At 37.0% G+C, this 18,506-nt stretch overlaps 1 protein-coding gene and 1 non-coding gene across 4 annotated transcripts; one reads left to right on the top strand and one right to left on the bottom strand.

The window, feature by feature from the left end:
- Positions 1 to 549: 549 nt before the first annotated feature.
- Positions 550 to 656, bottom strand: LOC131608337 (small nucleolar RNA R71). The gene has a single exon (XR_009285603.1). It is a non-coding gene; the product is annotated as a small nucleolar RNA R71 (small nucleolar RNA).
- Positions 657 to 13,533: 12,877 nt separating this feature from the next.
- Positions 13,534 to 15,189, top strand: LOC131602081 (uncharacterized protein At5g64816-like). 3 transcript variants are annotated; one of them, XM_058874086.1, is made up of 2 exons: positions 13,534 to 13,688; positions 14,656 to 15,189. In XM_058874086.1, the coding sequence occupies exon 2, from the start codon at positions 14,670 to 14,672 to the stop codon at positions 15,045 to 15,047; it is 378 nt and encodes a 125-aa protein (XP_058730069.1). In that variant the 5' UTR covers positions 13,534 to 13,688; positions 14,656 to 14,669; the 3' UTR covers positions 15,048 to 15,189. The 3 variants fall into 3 exon arrangements, with proteins under 3 accessions (XP_058730069.1, XP_058730067.1, XP_058730068.1); XM_058874084.1 differs by having other exon boundaries at positions 14,616 to 15,189; XM_058874085.1 differs by having other exon boundaries at positions 13,536 to 13,688; positions 14,607 to 15,189.
- Positions 15,190 to 18,506: the final 3,317 nt, after the last annotated feature.

Genomic DNA, 18,506 nt, shown 5'->3' with positions numbered 1-18,506 from the left:
TGTATGCCAAATACTCGTTCAGAAGGAGGAGACTTAATACAACGAATTAACGAGATCGAACGTTTCATTAACGTCAAACGTCGAGCTCGCAATCTTCCCAAAGTAGCAGAAATTCCGATTAATCAGGAATTGATTTTTACTGATCAAATCAATCAAATTACCCCGAAGTTAGAGATGGCTGCTATTCGTCCTCTTAGAGACTATGCCGCTCCTTCGCGCGCTGAACCGCATTCAAGCATCGCACCACCTACGATTGAAGCGAACAATTTCGAACTAAAACCTTCACTGGTCCAAGCTGTTCAACAGAATCAATTCTCTGGAAGCCCTGTAGACGACCCCAATCTCCATTTATCCGTGTTCGTGCAATACGCCGACACTATCAAAGCCAACAACGTTAGTTCCGAAGCTATTCGATTACGCCTTTTCCCTTTCTCCTTGAGAGATAGAGCGAGAGCGTGGCTTCAATCCCTGCCTTCCAATTCCATAACTACGTGGGACGAATTGAAGAGAGTATTCTTAGCGAGATATTTTTCGCCTAGCAAAACTGCTATGCTTAGAGGTCAAATCAACGGATTTACCCAGAAAGATAACGAATCACTCTTCGAAGCTTGGGAACGTTACAAGGACATGCTTAGAATATGCCCTCATCATGGACTCGAACCATGGCTGATCATCCATACTTTCTATGGTGGTCTCCTATATAACACTAAAATGACTATAGATGCCGCTGCTGGCGGAGCATTAATGGACAAACCCCATGATGAAGCATACAAACTCATAGAGAACATGGCACAAAACCATTACCAATGGGGTGGAGAACGAGCTGCTCTAGAGAAAGCACAAACCAAAGGAGGAATGTACGAAATAAGTGGTATAGACCGCGTTAACGCTAAAGTAGATGCTTTAACTCAAAAGATCGAGAATTTAACCATCACTCCTTCAGCCACCGCTGCCGCTGTAGCACCTAACTGCGAGATTTGTGGATTGACTGGGCATGTAGTTGCTGAATGCCAACTCTTGACTGGAGTCCCATCTGATCAAGTAAATTACGCTCAAGGAAACCCTTATTCTAACACGTACAACCCTGGATGGAAAAACCACCCGAACTTTTCTTATAAGAACAACAATGCGTTGTACGCGCCTGGACAAGCACCTTCTGTACCACCTGGCTACCAAAAAGCGCCTGTAGCTGCTCAAAACACCCCTAGGAAGTCGAACCTAGAAATCATGATGGAGAACTTCATAGCTTCCCAACAACAAACCAATAAAGACTTCCTGAATCAAAACATCCACAATAGCGAGCAACTAAAACAACTATCGAACAAAGTAGATGCTTTAGCTACGCATAACAAAATGTTAGAAACTCAAATCTCACAAGTGGCTCAACAACAAGCACCTACTGCTGCCCCTGCTGGCACGTTTCCTGCTCAACCACAACCTAATCCTAAAGGACATGCGAACGCGATAACACTACGAAGTGGAACGAATTACGATGGACCCATAGATCCTAGAACCCAAAACGTACCCATGTCACAACAAGAGCCAAAGGAAACCCAAAAGAAAACAACTGACGAACAAACTACTAAGACTGATGAGAACAATAACGAAGTGGAACCCGAAAAGGAGAAACCTTATGTTCCACCACCACCTTATAAGCCACCAATTCCTTACCCTCAGAGATTAGCTAAATCAAAAACCGAAGCGCAATTTAAAAGATTTGTAGAACTTCTGAAGCAATTAAACATAACCATACCATTCACAGAAGCCATAACTGAAATGCCTTCGTACGCTAAGTTCTTAAAAGAAATCTTATCAAACAAAAAGAAACTCGAGGATAACGAAACTATAACGCTTACCGCTGAATGTAGCGCTATCATCCAAAACAATATGCCTCCAAAGCTGAAAGACCCTGGTAGTTTCTCTATACCCTGCGTAATAGGTAAAACCATTATAGAGAAAGCCTTGTGCGATTTAGGAGCTAGTGTTAGTTTGATGCCTCTCTCAACCTGTAAGAAACTAAATCTAGGCGAGCTTAAAGCAACGAGAATGTCTCTTCAACTAGCAGACCGTTCAGTAAAATATCCTGTAGGAATGTTAGAGAATATCCCTGTTCGTGTAGGTCAATTCTACATCCCGACTGATTTCATCATTATGGATATCCAAGAAGATTCTAACATCCCAATCATATTAGGAAGACCATTCTTAGCAACCGCTGGTGCAATTATAGATGTAAAGCGAGGAAAGCTTACTTTTGAAGTAGGAGAAGAGAAAATAGAATTTATACTTTCCCAATTCCTAAAAGCACCTTCTATAATTGACACATGCTGTTCTGCTGACATAATCGACGAGTGTGTTCAGGAAATAAAATCCGAACCAAATAAGGAAACCGACATCCTAAGAATTCCTATGCCGCCAATTTTTGAAGATGACAACTGGCGTGAGGAATATCAAGATAACCACCTGAGTGAATGCTTAGCTTTAACTCCTGATCCTATACCTGGACCTAAGAAACCTGCTATAGAGCTGAAGACACTTCCTACCGATCTTAGATATGAGTTTCTAGACGAAGAACTAAACCGACCAGTTATAGTGAACGCCAACTTAGGACGAAGCGAGACTGAAAAATTACTTAATGTCCTAAGAAAATACCCTACCGCTTTAGGATACAACATATCAGATCTGAAAGGTATAAGCCCTTCTCTGTGTATGCACCGCATTATGCTCGAAGACGATAGTAAAACCTCTAGGGAACATCAAAGGCGAATAAATCCTATTATGAGCGATGTGGTTAAAAAGGAAATCCAAAAACTGCTAGAAGCCGGAATAATATATCCTATATCCGATAGTAAATGGGTTAGTCCTGTTCACGTCGTACCAAAGAAAGGAGGAGTCGCTGTAATCACTAATGCAAAAGGAGAATCTATAGCAAAACGTACCCAAATTGGATGGAGAATGTGCATTGACTATAGGAAGTTAAACAAAGCTACCCGAAAAGACCATTTCCCTTTACCTTTCATAGATCAAATGCTTGAACGCCTAGCTAAACACTCACATTTTTGTTATCTGGATGGATACTCCGGATTTTTCCAAATTCCTATCCACCCTGACGACCAAGAGAAGACCACATTTACCTGTCCTTATGGTACATTCGCCTATAGACGAATGCCTTTTGGACTCTGCAATGCACCCGCGACCTTCCAAAGATGCATGATGGCAATATTTGCCGACTTCCTAGATGGAATAATGGAGGTCTTTATGGACGACTTCTCTGTCTGTGGAGGAAGTTTTGAAACATGTTTAGCGAACCTTGAGCTGGTACTTAAACGATGCGTAAGCGTAAACCTAGTCCTTAATTGGGAAAAATGCCATTTCATGGTTCGACAAGGCATTGTACTTGGACACATCGTATCTGATAGAGGAATCGAAGTTGATAAAGCAAAAATCGAAATTATCGAAAACCTTCAACCTCCCAAAACCGTTAGAGAAATAAGAAGTTTTCTAGGACACGCTGGTTTTTACCGACGTTTCATTAAGGATTTCTCTAAAATAACCAAACCCTTAACTGAATTACTCATGAAAGACGCCGAATTTATTTTCACCGATAAATGCACTGAAGCATTTCAAACACTTAAACGAGCATTAATCTCTGCGCCAATTATGCAACCTCCCGACTGGAATGAGCCTTTCGAAATAATGTGTGACGCAAGTGATTATGCTGTAGGAGCTGTTCTAGGACAAAGAAAGGATAAGAAACTACATGTCATATATTATGCAAGTAGAACCCTAGACGAAGCTCAAATGAATTATGCCACGACAGAAAAAGAATTATTAGCTGTCGTATTCGCATTAGACAAGTTCCGTTCTTACCTGGTAGGAGCCAAAATAATCATATACACTGACCACGCCGCCATTAGGTACCTCCTAACCAAAAAGGACGCCAAACCAAGACTTTTGAGATGGATCTTGTTACTACAAGAGTTCGACCTGGAAATTAAAGATAAAAAGGGCACTGAAAACGTCGTAGCAGATCATCTCTCTCGATTGGAAAATCTAAAACCCGAAGAAGTACCAATTGACGACGATTTCCCTTATGAAAGACTCATCGCTCAATTTGAAGCAAATGAATTTGAACCATACCATCCAAACACCGAAACCAACATATTAGCTGAAATAGCTGTAGCCCGATCTAACACACCTTGGTATGCAGATTTCGTAAACTACCTAGCTGCTGGTGTGCTGCCTCCTGATTTAAGTTATCAACAGAAGAAGAAATTCTTCCATGACCTAAAACATTACTATTGGGACGACCCACTCTTGTTCAAAAGAGGCCCCGATGGAATCTTTAGACGTTGTGTACCCGAAGAAGAAATAGGAAGCATAATCACACACTGCCATTCTGCACCGTGTGGAGGACACCATAGCACATCTAGAACCTGCGCAAAAATCCTTCAATCTGGACTTTTCTGGCCTAACCTGTGGAAAGACGTTTACTTTGCTGTAATAAACTGTGACAGATGCCAACGAACCGGAAATATTTCGAGACGTGATGAAATGCCTCAAAAAGGCATTCTTGAAGTAGAAATATTTGACGTCTGGGGGATAGACTTTATGGGTCCATTTCCATCGTCGTTTGGAAATCAATATATACTCGTAGCCGTCGACTATGTTTCAAAATGGATAGAAGCTATCGCCTCTCCTACAAACGATACACGAGTCGTCACTAAACTCTTTAAAAACGTCATCTTTCCTAGGTTCGGTGTACCAAGATTGGTAATTAGTGATGGTGGTTCCCATTTCATTTCAAGAATACTTGAGAAACTCCTTCGAAAATATGGAGTAAATCATCGAATAGCCACACCATACCATCCACAAACAAGCGGTCAAGTAGAAGTATCTAACCGCGAAATAAAACAAATATTGGAGAAAACTGTTGCTATATCGAGGAAAGATTGGTCAACCAAGCTAAACGAAGCTTTATGGGCTTATAGGACAGCTTTCAAAACTCCAATAGGAACTACCCCATTCAAACTCGTTTATGGAAAATCATGCCACCTACCGGTAGAGTTAGAACATAAAGCCTACTGGGCTATTAAGAACTTAAACCTAAACTACACTGCCGCTGGCGAGAAACGACTTCTAGACATAAACGAATTAGAAGAACTTAGACAAGAAGCTTACGAAAACGCCAAAATCTATAAAGAGCGAACGAAAAAATGGCACGACAAGCGTATATCTAGGAAAAATTTTAGCATAGGCGATAAAGTGCTTTTATTTAATTCTAGACTAAAATTATTTCCTGGCAAGTTACGATCTAGATGGTCTGGCCCTTTCGAAATAACTAACATATTTCCGAGTGGAGCGATAGAAATCAAAGGAGAAACCGTCAAACCTTTTGTCGTAAATGGGCAACGTCTTAAGTATTACCATCATCTCGAATACGATGAAAACATCGAAATTTTTAAACTTGACGAACTGCCCACTCTTTCGAAAAAATAGTTTTCTATTTTAAAATCGTCGAGCTTACGACATTAAACAAAGCGCTTGGTGGGAGACAACCCACATTTATTTATTTCTTTTTATTTTTATTTTATTTTAATTTTAAAATTTTAATTTTTAATTTTCATTTAACTATTCTATTTTTAATTATTCTAGATTTTAATTTTCTTATTATTTTTCATACATCTTATAATAACTATTATAATTATAGCCGCTTTCTTCATTCGAGAAAATACTTCCTTTTTATAATTATAATTATTATTATAACTTGTTTTATTTAATTTTATTTTTAAAATTAACACTAGCCTAGTTCTAACTTAATCTCAATATTTTCAACTTCTAGGTTTTTCATTTAACTACTAACTACGATGCAAGAAGTTGACAATATGGAAGTTGTGTTTCGTGGTAGAGGACAAGAAGCAAGATTTAACAAGCTGGCTGAAAGACACATGGAGTTGACTTGCTATCCTCACCAACCAACTATGGTGAAGCTTGGTATCGAAGAAAGCATCCTACACCTGCTTAACCAAATCGGTTGGACTGGTTCTCACTTGTTCCGCAAGTTTAGCACTTATCGGAAGCTCACCCTGGAATTCTTGAGCTCCCTGACCTATCTTCCAAACTGTGGACAAGGGCTGAAAAAAGGAGTTATTCTCTTTAGACTCTTTGGTATGGAGTTTAATTTCTGCATCCGAGACTTTGCTGAAATGTTAGAACTACCTCATGGACCTGATGCATACGCCCAAGTAGCTGAAGAAAATCTTCCATACTGGGAGTTGGAAAAATACTGGGGCAAGATCACTGGAAACGACAACCCTGAAGAGAATGAATTTCAATCTGAGAACATCCACAATCCTGCTTTCCGTTACTTTCACAAGATCCTCGCTCACTATATTTTTGGCAAGCCTGATAATGTCACTGAAGTTACTAGAGAAGAGTTGTTCATCATGTTTTGTACATCTCAGAATCGCCCGGTCAATGCCATCGCATTCATGCTAACAAACTTCGAACGCATCACGCAAGACGAAGTTTCACCCATTAGGATCGGCGGATTCGTCACTATGATTGCTAATGCCATAGGAATGAGAGTGCCTTTGCTTAGATTGACACCTTTTGGTACCCATACCTCTATGGACATCAATTTCTGCTTTAATCGAGGTATCATCGGTAACCTTGGACCTGATCGTTTTGAATTGCTCATTGACAACAAAGTTTGGTATCAGTTCACCTTACCGAATCCTAGGACGAGTGTGCACAACCCTACCAACTGGCTTTACTATGGTCAGATTCCTGAGAGAGAGCCATCACCTGAAACTCCTCAAGCTTATGAACATTTTGATGAGGAAATGCCTGCATCTGAATCTGAACCTGAAACACCTCCTGGTTATTATGAACCTCTTCCTGTTGATGAACCCATTCCTGATTACGAACCTCTTCCTATTGATGAACCTATATCTGAGTACGAGCCTGAAACTCGTTCTGAAAATTCTGTTGATGACTACACTGTTGATATGACTGATGTCGAGGTCGAGCAACAACAACCCGCTACATCTACCGCATCGGTGAATCAAAGAATGCCTACTCTGAATACGCACGAGCAAGCCATCACTGCGCTACAACAAGATGTACAACATGTGCGCAACGAGCTACACACTTTGCAAATGCATTTCTTCGATTTTATCGACACCGTAAATGCTCAGTTCGACGAAGTTTTCAAACACATTCAGTCTAATCAGAACAACAATAGACGTGGCTAGATGTTACCGTATTAGACTATTAGATTTTATTTCTAGTTTTAGCAATTTCTTTTCCTAGTTTAGATTTTCATTTTTCTGCACTTTTACATTCTGCTTATGTTAACACTCAGTACTGGTTTAATATTCAATGCAAATTTCTTTTGATTACTGTTACTGTGTTATGTTACACTGCTATTGACTGCTATATATATACTTCCCTATAATTTTTTGCTGTTAATAGTATTAAAATCCGACACTGTTATGAACTGATGGACAATATTAATGGTATCTGTCAGCACTGTCTGGTCACTTGCATGCGTGACCCACCTGCCTACAACAGGAGACGCACGTCTCCATCTGTGTGGGGCCAGCTGACACGAACCAAAGGAACAGGAGACGCACGTCTCCATGCTCTGCCCCAGCAGACTGGCTGCCTGAGACGCACGTCTCCCAAGGCCAGCAGTCTGTTTGACCACGCAGACCACTCTCTTTCCCTCTTGAATTTTGAATTTGAATTTCAAAATTCATCTTTCAATCTTCTTCATTCTTCCCCTATTTATTCCATTTAAACTCCATTAACCTCATTCATCCTCCATCATTCACCTCTTAAACTCCATTCATTTCCCACTTTTCTATTCTATTCAAACTTCAAACACCACCATTAATCCATTTTAATTCTCCATTAACCACCCCATTTTCAAACCTCACTATAAAACCACACCACCACCACTCTTCTTCTTCACAACTTTCATACCATTCTCTATTTCTCCTACACTTCATCTCTATTTTTCATTTCCACACTCACCATGCCTCCACGTTCATTAATCCGTAGTGAGCGTCCCGAGAGACCACCTCCCGACCTTTCAAACATTATCTTCCGAGATGATGACAACGATGCTCAACGAACAAAATATGTCGCCTTCTACGAACGTTCGGTTGTTCCCACAAAATTTGTGAACACCGAGTGTCTAGAAACTTTGGGTCTCATTGATGGTGTCACCCGTTTGCTCACTAAATCTAGCCTCCACCATCTTTGCACCGAACCCGTACCTACTTATGATCCGCTCGTCTTAGAATTTTTGAGTTCCTTCAACTACGACACTCCCTCTAATCAACCACTCTCAACTGGTAGCATCCAATTTCGGATGTTCAACCGTGAATATGCTCTAGATCAAGATGTCGTAGCTTCATATTTGCATTTTAATCATGCACCAATTGCTCACCGCTCAATCTTTCAAGAACTCAACGGTCGATCCTGGGAGGATCTCGCTTTTGAATTTTGGTTCCATCTCACTGGAGAAAACCCTACCGGTTGGAGAGCTCTCCATGCTTCTCACATTCAAAACCCCGCTATACGTTATTTTCAACGTGTTTTGGGGCATATTATTTTTGCAAGATCTAACAACCACAAGGTAAACCAAAATGAATTATTTTTCCTTTACTGTGCGCTTAACAATATCCGTTTCAATGTCGCACCGTTTATGTTCCAACACATCCAAGGCTTAGTCAACGCCCCCGCTACGAACCCATTCTTGCTTGGCGGCATTATTACTACCTTGGCCTGTGCTTTAGGTCTTGGTGACGAGCTCCTCTCACTCTCACATCTCATGAAACCTGCTCAGTCACTCGATCTCACCTACTGCCGTGACTCCCACTTGGTTTCCCCCCGCCATGATGGCCGATACACTTTGGTCGTCAACAAAGTTCCTATTCCTTATGTCATCCTTCCATGTCCTGAGAGAATCAACATCCGTTATGTTCAACGTTGGAGGCTTATTGAAGACAACCCTCAAGATGACCAACAAGAACATCCAAATGAACCTATGGATGCAAATGAAGAAGAACTCAACCAAGGGCAAGCTGATGTCAACCAACCTCCTCCAAACAACCCTCCGCCTATCACTCTTGAAGCCATGTATGCTGCTATTCAACGCCAAGATCAACTCGTTCAAGCTATGCAGACAAACCAAACTGAAACAATTAGGCTCATCCGAGAGATGCAACAGGAGCACCGTGACTATGCTATTAGGAACGAAAGTCAATACGCTGAAATTGCTACATATTTGCATGATCTTGACATTCGTGTGAATGACTCTCCTGATAGACGTCGCCGTGTTCGTACAAGAGGCGCGAGCAGTTCTCGCAACCGCAACAATGAGGAGTAGTTCTTATGCACTGAGGACATTGCATCATTTCAGTCTGGGGGAGTCATATTATTTATATTTCCGTTTTATTTTTCCCTTCAGTTATTTCCCTTCCTTGTAATGTTTTTCAATTTCAATAAAGAATATTTATGGAATTTAAGTCTTATATGTATAATTCCGTAGTTATTTCAATTTCTTCCATTTTCTTGAGCCATAACAAAAATTTTGCTCCTAAACGATAAACGCAAACCCCACACGTTCGAGAAATACAAAGCTACTCAAACACTCAACGCACTAAAATTGATTCAAGTTAATATCCTTATAGTCCCTACACTTTAAAACCCCCGAGTATGCGTAACCGATTTGAATACCCTTTATACCAAAACCACCGACTTTAATTTTTGAAGTAACCTTTAGTAGTTTATTCTAGCAGTCGGCACCGTCTTAGACACCAACTACGCAGAGAGTCGATGAATATAAGTGTATGATCCTCATACTAAAAATTATGTGCTTAACCATAATAAGAAATGTGCCTACTAAGTAAGGTGGTCCTCACAAGATCATTTAACCTAACGGTCGCAATTCTCAAATACAAAGAATTTAAAAACTCATTGTTGATTGGTTCAGAAGTCATCTGGTACTGAACTTGGTAGGAAGGACTATTGTCCTATTCCCCGCAATCCTCAAATGAGCGCTAAGGAGTATACCACTTATTGTGCCAGAACTCCATGAGAAGGATCATAGTCACTAACCGACTACTCTGCTATGTGCGTGTCAAGATAATGGGCTTAATGTGATTGCGCGCGAATGAAAAGGGTGAAACATGATGACAAGCCAAAAAGGTCGAGCTATAATGGCATGATTCGGATTGGTATGCATACTGGGAGTTGTTTAGTGTTGTTACTATAAGTTTATTGCTAGATTCATTATCATTATTTCCGAATAAGAACACTATGTAGCTGAGTATGACTGAACGACGTGGTGGAAGTGTGTTTCATTTTTCTTTATCTTATTTTGCTTGAGGACAAGCAAAGGTTCAAGTCTGGGGGAATTTGATAACACGATTTTATATCGTATATTTAGCCTAAAATCCATAGATATTTATAGCATTTTCCGTTTATTATGTTAATTTATTATGATATTACGCGTGTATTTGTTTTGTTTCAGGTTTTACACTTCAATTACGTCTATTTGCGAAAAGGAAAGAAAATCGAGCTTAAATGACCAATATTTATGCTTAAAAGACGAAAAGGAGTGCTGAAATGAAAGAAGGGTGCAATTAGGACCCAAAAGGCCCAAAAGAGCAATCCAGCCCACGAAGGAAAGCAACCCAGGCCACTCTAGCAAGCAGAGACACACGTCTCTGCCACCTCAGCAAAGGGGAGACGCACGTCTCCACCTCCCTAAAGAATCTCCACTTGAGACGCACGTCTCAAGTCAGTCAGCTGCCTCCCTGAAGAATCGGAGACGCACGTCTCTAAGTCCCAGTCAGAAAAAGGTCCCTCAATTCACGGATTCCAACTGCAAATCCCCTCCTATAAATAGGACCTGCTATCTCACTTCAAGCTGTCCGATTTCCTGCCAACGAAGTGCTGCCGAAATTGTACCGCGAACCGCTTTTCATTATTCTGTTTTCATTCAACCGTTTATTTTCTCACAACGATTTCTACACTGGAAATTGTTGTGAACTTTTCGTAGATCTAGCCTTACGTTGGATTTATCGTTTTAATTCCTTGTTTTTATTTTCCGCCATTTAAATTCCGAAGAACGATCCAGCCAAGCTGTGGTGGAGGTTCGATACTTGAAGAATTATTTGCCATTTATTTAATTCAGGTTTTTATTTACCGCCTTTATTTATATTACTATTGCATGATATATTATATGCTATTTAATATGCTTATTATTATGAACAAAACTGATTTATGCATGTTTAACCATATTAATATGTCTGGCTAAATTACTAAAGGTGTCGGTATGTAAAGTAAGTTAACCGTAGGGATCCGAAATAAATTGGCTTAATTATGTTTTATTAATTATCACTTATTTTTGGTTTATATGTCTAGTTTAATTAGTAAGTCTTAAAACCAATAGAGCGAAAGTTTGAGGGCTTAAGACGGTCAAAGGTTAAAACCAATAGAGCGAAAGTTTGAGGTCTTTAACTGGATAGTAGACATAGGACATTAGTTTTAAGGATGGCGAAAGCGTATTAAAACTAATTGGGACTTATTTATTTCCAAAAATTGTTTTTACACTCGAGCGGGATGGCGAAAGCGTACGTTAGGGATATTAGCTTGCTCCGAGTCAACAGAGCGAAAGTTTGAGATTAGGAGATTTAAATAGATAACAACCTCATAAAATAGGCATTTTATTAATTACATTGTTTCCAAAAAGCTCTTCTAAAATCTAATGGGATGGCGAAAGCGTACATTAGGATTAGGATAGTAGTCTGACTCAACAGAGCGAAAGTTTGAGACGAGGATTTTTTAATCAATTGAATTAGTAAAGATTTTTAATTTGATTATGCAAAAGCCAATGGACCTTCGGATTTCCTGTAGTTAAACGAAATACATACTGATACCTGTCTTTTATTATTATTCTTTTTTATTCTCTCACAATCACTTTCCCTTAGGAACAATCGAAATTTTAGTACTCCTAGCTTTACATAGTAACCTTAGATAACGGTAGATCGATTCATAGTCCCTGTGGATTCGATATCTTTTAAAACTACACGACACGATTGTGCACTTGCAGTTATCAGATTTATAGACACGTAAAGTCGCGATCAGCACAAAGCTAAGACATATGAAAATGAGCACCCCTGTTAAACCTACCCTATTAAACCTAAACTCATATCTCATATGCGCCTTAGTAACCCCAAGTCATGTATAGCAGTAATACATGCAAGCTCTTGGTTAATGAGAGGAGCACTGAAGAAATTACTTGGTATGGGGAGATGGAACATGGATGAGACATCATCCAAAGTAATCGTCATCTCACCAAGTGTAAGATTAAATAAAAAAACAAGATGAATGATTCTACAATGATAAAATTTTATTTAAAGAACAAAATAAATAAAAAAATGATGTTATGTGTTGAATAGATTCTCAAGATAATATATATTTAGAGATGGCAATTTGGCTCATATTCTATGGGTATCCGCAAAAACACCCATAACAGATAGGGTAAAAACTCGCAAATTGGATACGAGTACGGGCACAGATAATTACTCATTAAAATAAGCGGGTATGGGTGCGGGCACAAGTACCCTACTACCCACCCCGACCCATACCAGCACTACATATTTATATAATGTCATTTATATTAATATATGAAAATCCATATTTACCAATTTTTTTAAAAAATATCGCTATTAAACTATTACACATTTTAATAAAAGTGTTTATTTATTTTTTAATTCAACAATAACATCAATGATTTTTTTAATACTGTTAAGAAAACTTGAATTATATGATATTTTGTAATTAACTGATTTAATTTTATTACAAACGTGGATAAGCGGGCTCGGGTACAAGTATTGAGGTATCCATGGGGTACAGGTACGAATATAAACATTGGTGCCCACACGAGTTCGGCTTCAATACGGAGATTTTTTTAAACCGCTGGTATGGGACAAGTACTATAGTATCCTGTCTAAATCTTGCCCTTTACCATACCGTAAAATTATAATAAATGTATTATTAATTAATAGAGATTAATTACTATGTATTAATGTAAAAAGTTTTACGGTGTCAATTTATCACTATCATTCATTTACATTATTTTATAGATAATTAAAATTCTCCCAACATCCGCCGTTTATGGTTAACTTTGTAAAAAAAAAGTACTTTTCAATATACTTCAATTAAATTCTAATAAAATAACAATAATAGTTTAAAGGAATGGTATAAATTAACTTTACATATACAACCAATCAAAATTCCTATATTTGTCATGTTCTATTAATTTTTTAAGTTAAAATTATGTTTTAATTGGAAAATGATATTTATAATTTAAAAAGCATATTGCTTTTTCTCTTACAATAAGATAATTATAATTTTAAGTTTGTTCATCGCACAAAAAAATCTCTAGTCTATTAAATATTCTATTTTGAGAATATTACCCAATTTTTTATAAAGTTTTATTCTATTCAATTTAGATCCTTTTTAGATTTTATTACTAAATAATAATATTTTAATTTCATCTTGTTCCTTTGCAAAGTTTGAGTTCTTCCATCTCCTTTTAACCTAGCTAATTTGCAACGGCAACAGAATCCAAGCGCGCCACCACCGTAATTCAAGCACGCCGCCGATTGGTATTGTGATTTTCAGTTTCTTCCTTCTACTTGAACCTTCTCTCTCCATAATTTTATATTATTTTTCAAAATATCTTCATTACACGCGCCGTGTTGTTCTCGGGAAATGAACGAGGCAGCCGCGACAGTGATGACTGTAGCGGCCAGCGGCCACTCCCCTCCGCGCCGATTTTGGCCGCAATTAACTAGTTAGAATTTACATTACATGAATATTTGTTGCATTTTTATGCTTCATTCATGCTCTAGTTAGTTATACATTTATCGGCACGTGCAATTCACTGGTGAAGAACGTTTCTAATGTTTTATTTAAGATGTAGAGTGTGATTCTTTTATTAAGTAAAGTGAACTCTCTTTCTTATTTTATAAGGTCAAACTCTTGTCAATTTACCACTAAAATGGTGTGTACTTTGGGTAAATAGTGGGATAGTGGAGCAGAGCGGTTTCTGATCCGCTATCCTTTTCCCTCTAAAAAACCAAAATTACCCCTTAAATTTTACGATGTTTTAAGGGTAATTTTGAGTTTTTCAATCAAATTTGAGTTGAGACTCAACCTTAACCTTCCTTCGTAGTCGCTTATGCGTCATGTGTGTTTTGATTTATGAGTTGACTTATTTGTTTATTTTTCATTCAATATATGTTTATACTTACTATATGTAACTTGTCTGAAAAAAGATCAAATAGAGTGGTCATTCCGCTATACGCTATCCCGGTATCCTACTTTTGGGGTTGACCGCTATCCGGGAAAGACTATTTTGTACGATACGGTACTCGTAAGTCGTACCTATGCATCATTTTCTATACTGACACCTAAGGGATTTGAATTTGGTAGATTTTAGAAATTTCTTTGTGTACTGTCTAGCTAGTATTTGTTAACAACTCAATGTTGAAATTTTGCTATTGGTTGTTTCTTTTGTTGAGAATGTGCAGCAGCGTCTAAGTTACAAGAAGAGCGGCTGAATTTGTGTAGGTTTTATCAGAGATATGGGTGAAATTTGGTGGTCACTTATAGGAGCAGCAATCCCTGTAGTTATTGCAGGACAAGCTTTTCGAGTGAAGAAAAAGAATGCGGAAGAGCAGAAGTTGAAGAGTGTAAGAGGAAGAGAAAGGAGTTCTGATGAAATTTTTGTCTGTGAAAGGGTCTGCACCTCAAAGAGGATGTTGAAAAAGGTTGGCTCTTTCTCAAAAGATCCCATTCCTGATACTTGTGTGACTGTTTGCGGCGTATCCGATCTTGATGCATGTGCTGATGCTTGTGCTCGCACTGTCTGTGTAAACCAACATCAAGTACCTAATTGGAATGACATATGCCTGAGGAGATGCCAGAGTGAATGTCTTAAACTTTCTTCTCAATCCTCTTAGCAGGTTAGTTGCAGTTAGGCAATGAAATATGTACTTTATGTATTGAGTTTTGTTATAGTTGTCAATGATTCGGCTCATCACGCCAACTCCTGAATCCAAATTTATTATAAATTCTATTGAAATGCATCTTTTGTTTCTTGAATCCGGCCTTGTTGGTGTACTAATACAGCACACATAAAGATTAGATACTTGTAAAACAAAATTTGACATATATAAATTACATGTATCTTATATTTCAAACACACATGGATCTCAATATATCAACAACAAAAAATTACACATGGATTTCTGAATTTGATGGATCTGCACTATCCTTATACAATATTTCTATCTTATATCTATAGACCTGTAATACTATCTTGAACAGAAAAAGAGAAAGCAATAAAATAATCAAGGGTACGTGTTTATTTTTGTGTTTGGGCAAGAATTTGAATGAAGAAATGGATATAAATCAATGACCGGGGCCTTTAGGACTTGGTCCAGAAGGCAAACGCTGAAGCCAAATTGACATTGTGTTCTTGGCTTGTTCGTAAGCTGACGAGGTTTGTGTTTGGAGGTTATTAGCTTTTGCAAATGAAAACTCTTGTGAATTCCTTAAAACCCTGCTTGCTTCCACTTTACTCTGACTTTCACTCATCAAAATAGCCAAACAGATCATTACAATTGTGATCAAATTCAAAAGGGTACATGCCTTTACATAACTCATTTTTGAAAACTTTTAGTGGTACTATGTAGCTTAGAGAAAGAGAATCAGTAGGTGTTTGCTATGGAAGCTTGTTGTTATTCTGTGGCTTGGTGGTGGAGTAAGGGAGCAGAGTTTGGTACCAATTTATAGTGTGACAAAGATAACAGATGTGTTAAATTTGTGCTTTTCTTTTTGGACTTAACCTGCTTTTTCTATGGACATTGGTTTGAACTTGAAGCAATTATGTGCTGACCAAGGACTTGGGAAGCTGCCACGCAGCTCCAAATAATAATATTTTTGTTTACTTTTTAATCCAAGCTTTAAAAAACTTATCAAACTGGATGGGGTTCAACTCATTGAATTGAGTTTGTTTGATATATTATAGCGGGATTCGAACCTGATATTTTGAGAGGAACACATTTTCAGGACCAAAATCTTCACCTCTAAGTCAATTCCTAGGATTGTTTATCGAACCAATTAAACTATGATGCGAACATGTTCTATTTATTACCGTATCTAATTTTTTAAGATCTTGGTTTAATGTAACTACTCTATTGTTATTTAATGTTTAAATAAAAATGATATATACAACTTGATTACAAATGATATAAAATGTGATGCACATTAACCTGGTAATGAGATCAACGCATGGTTTTCATGTTTGAAAATGTCAAAGGTTGCTAAATTAAGTTGAATATGTTGATATTACGAATGTGTCCTTGTTCTGGAGGGTAATTTTGGCTAAATAATGCTGACGGTGTAATGGTGGAAATTAAAGTATGTCTGATTTTATGTAGTGGTATATATTTTAGTCAAGTTTCTAAGTCAGAAAAAAAAAAGTCAGAAAAATTGTGTTGACTAACTACTCTCTTTTCATATTTGACTTTGTTTGAGAAAGTGAAAATGATAGGTTACCTAACCTAAAAACTGGAGTAATGGCAATTTATTTGACACTCTAGCTTTCTGTTGATTCTATTATGAAATTATTTAGGAATATTTGTAGCTACACCTAACACATTTGTAATTTAGTTTGAGGAGCTCAATAACAACTTTGTCTTTGATTTGAAATTTTCTTCCATGTTTTAAATTCAACTAAATTACCCACTTTTACTTTTGAAAACAAGAGGGACAAAAGAAGACAAAATCATTTACATCCAAAGAAATCACTTTGATTTTTTAAATGGATCTCGTTAAAGATTTTTTTTAAATGGATCTCGTTAAAGATTTTAAATTATTTTGTAATTTCAAATAATTAAAATAATTTATCAATATTTTTTAAATATTCATACAATTTTTCAAAAACTTTAAAATGGATCGCACTAAACTCTATATTATACTTCACATATTAAATATCTATGTGTTAAATTAGAGTAGAAACGTTTTCACGTTTTCATATAGAGAAACGTTAGCAAATGTGACAACGCATTTTATTTATAAAATATCAATTTATTGATAAAATATCAATTTATCACTAACACAGTGTGTGTTATTGGGATCAGTTAAGAAATGTATTAATACATCTCGTGTATTACTCACTCTGGCAAAATTTAAATCCCTCTTAAAATCCAGAAATTAGAATCTGGACGTACTCCAACCACACCAAATACAAATAATAAATACTTTCGAATATTGAAATCTGAATTCACCCTTAGCTATCACGTAAACAAAGCACTGAATAAACAACCAATTTAGTCTAGGGGTGTGTTTGGATATTGAAATTTGGATTCACCCCTATTATCATGAACATCACACAAACAACAATTTAACAATTTGGTCCAGATGTTTGCCCGGATATTGAAATTCGGATTCTCACCTATTATCACAAACACAAAACGTACCAGCAATGTTAGACAGAGAATATAAAATATCATAACTTAACATTGATATTTGTTATCACACACAAAATACATACCATAACATAGATATATGCTAACTTAAATCTAATGTGACATTTATCACTAACAGATGGTTCAGGACGTTTCATTAACTTAAGAATATATGTGGTTGATCTCATAAGTGTCACATCACCTCGATTGGACTCTTAGTTTTGTAGTGATGAAATGTACCCCACATAATACTTATAGTTGCATCTGTCTTTAGTTCAAATTTACTGAACTTAATTTTCCCTTCAATATCAAGTGTTGGTGTGATGCTAACTACTCATGTTGTTGAAGTAAACAAATGCAATATATCAATATTGATATATTTTTAAGTGTTTGTGTTAACAACATACGAGGCAAAATTACAGAATTTTAGATCATTATGGATCTTACAAATGTAATCCTACCCTATAGGTTGGTCTGAATATTGAAATAGGGAGTCACCCTCATTTTTATCATATATGAATTAATACATTTGGTATATTTCTGGAAATTGAAATCCAGATTCACCACTGTTAACATCAAATATACACATAATATAGGGTTTGTTTGGATATTAATATTTGAAATCTCTATTGTTAGTATCACACCAGACCAATTGATATTAATTGTTATATTGACTTGTTTTATGGGATGCAAATACATTAAAATATTATTTTCAATATTTCTACAAGTAATGTTAGATATACATTAAAGCACATTAAAATGTATCCGGATTACATCCATGTAAATAATTAACTAACATTACCTTCAAAAAAATGTGTCATCACCTAAATGAGTTGAAAGATAAAAACTAAAATGAATAAAAAAAATGTGTCACCACCTAAATCTATGAGTGGTTCATCCTTTAAATTTTCTTGATTTGATTGTTTTTCAATATCACCCAACTTAGAA

Source organism: Vicia villosa, linkage group LG5 (genome assembly GCF_029867415.1).
Source record: "Vicia villosa cultivar HV-30 ecotype Madison, WI linkage group LG5, Vvil1.0, whole genome shotgun sequence".
In the NCBI taxonomy this organism is placed as follows: domain Eukaryota; kingdom Viridiplantae; phylum Streptophyta; class Magnoliopsida; order Fabales; family Fabaceae; genus Vicia; species Vicia villosa.
This window is presented reverse-complemented; position numbering and strand designations above follow the sequence as displayed.

Bases quoted from the DNA above. Each gene is read 5' to 3' on its own strand.
- LOC131602081 (XM_058874086.1), top strand. From the start codon at position 14,670: ATGGGTGAAATTTGGTGGTCACTTATAGGAGCAGCAATCCCTGTAGTT.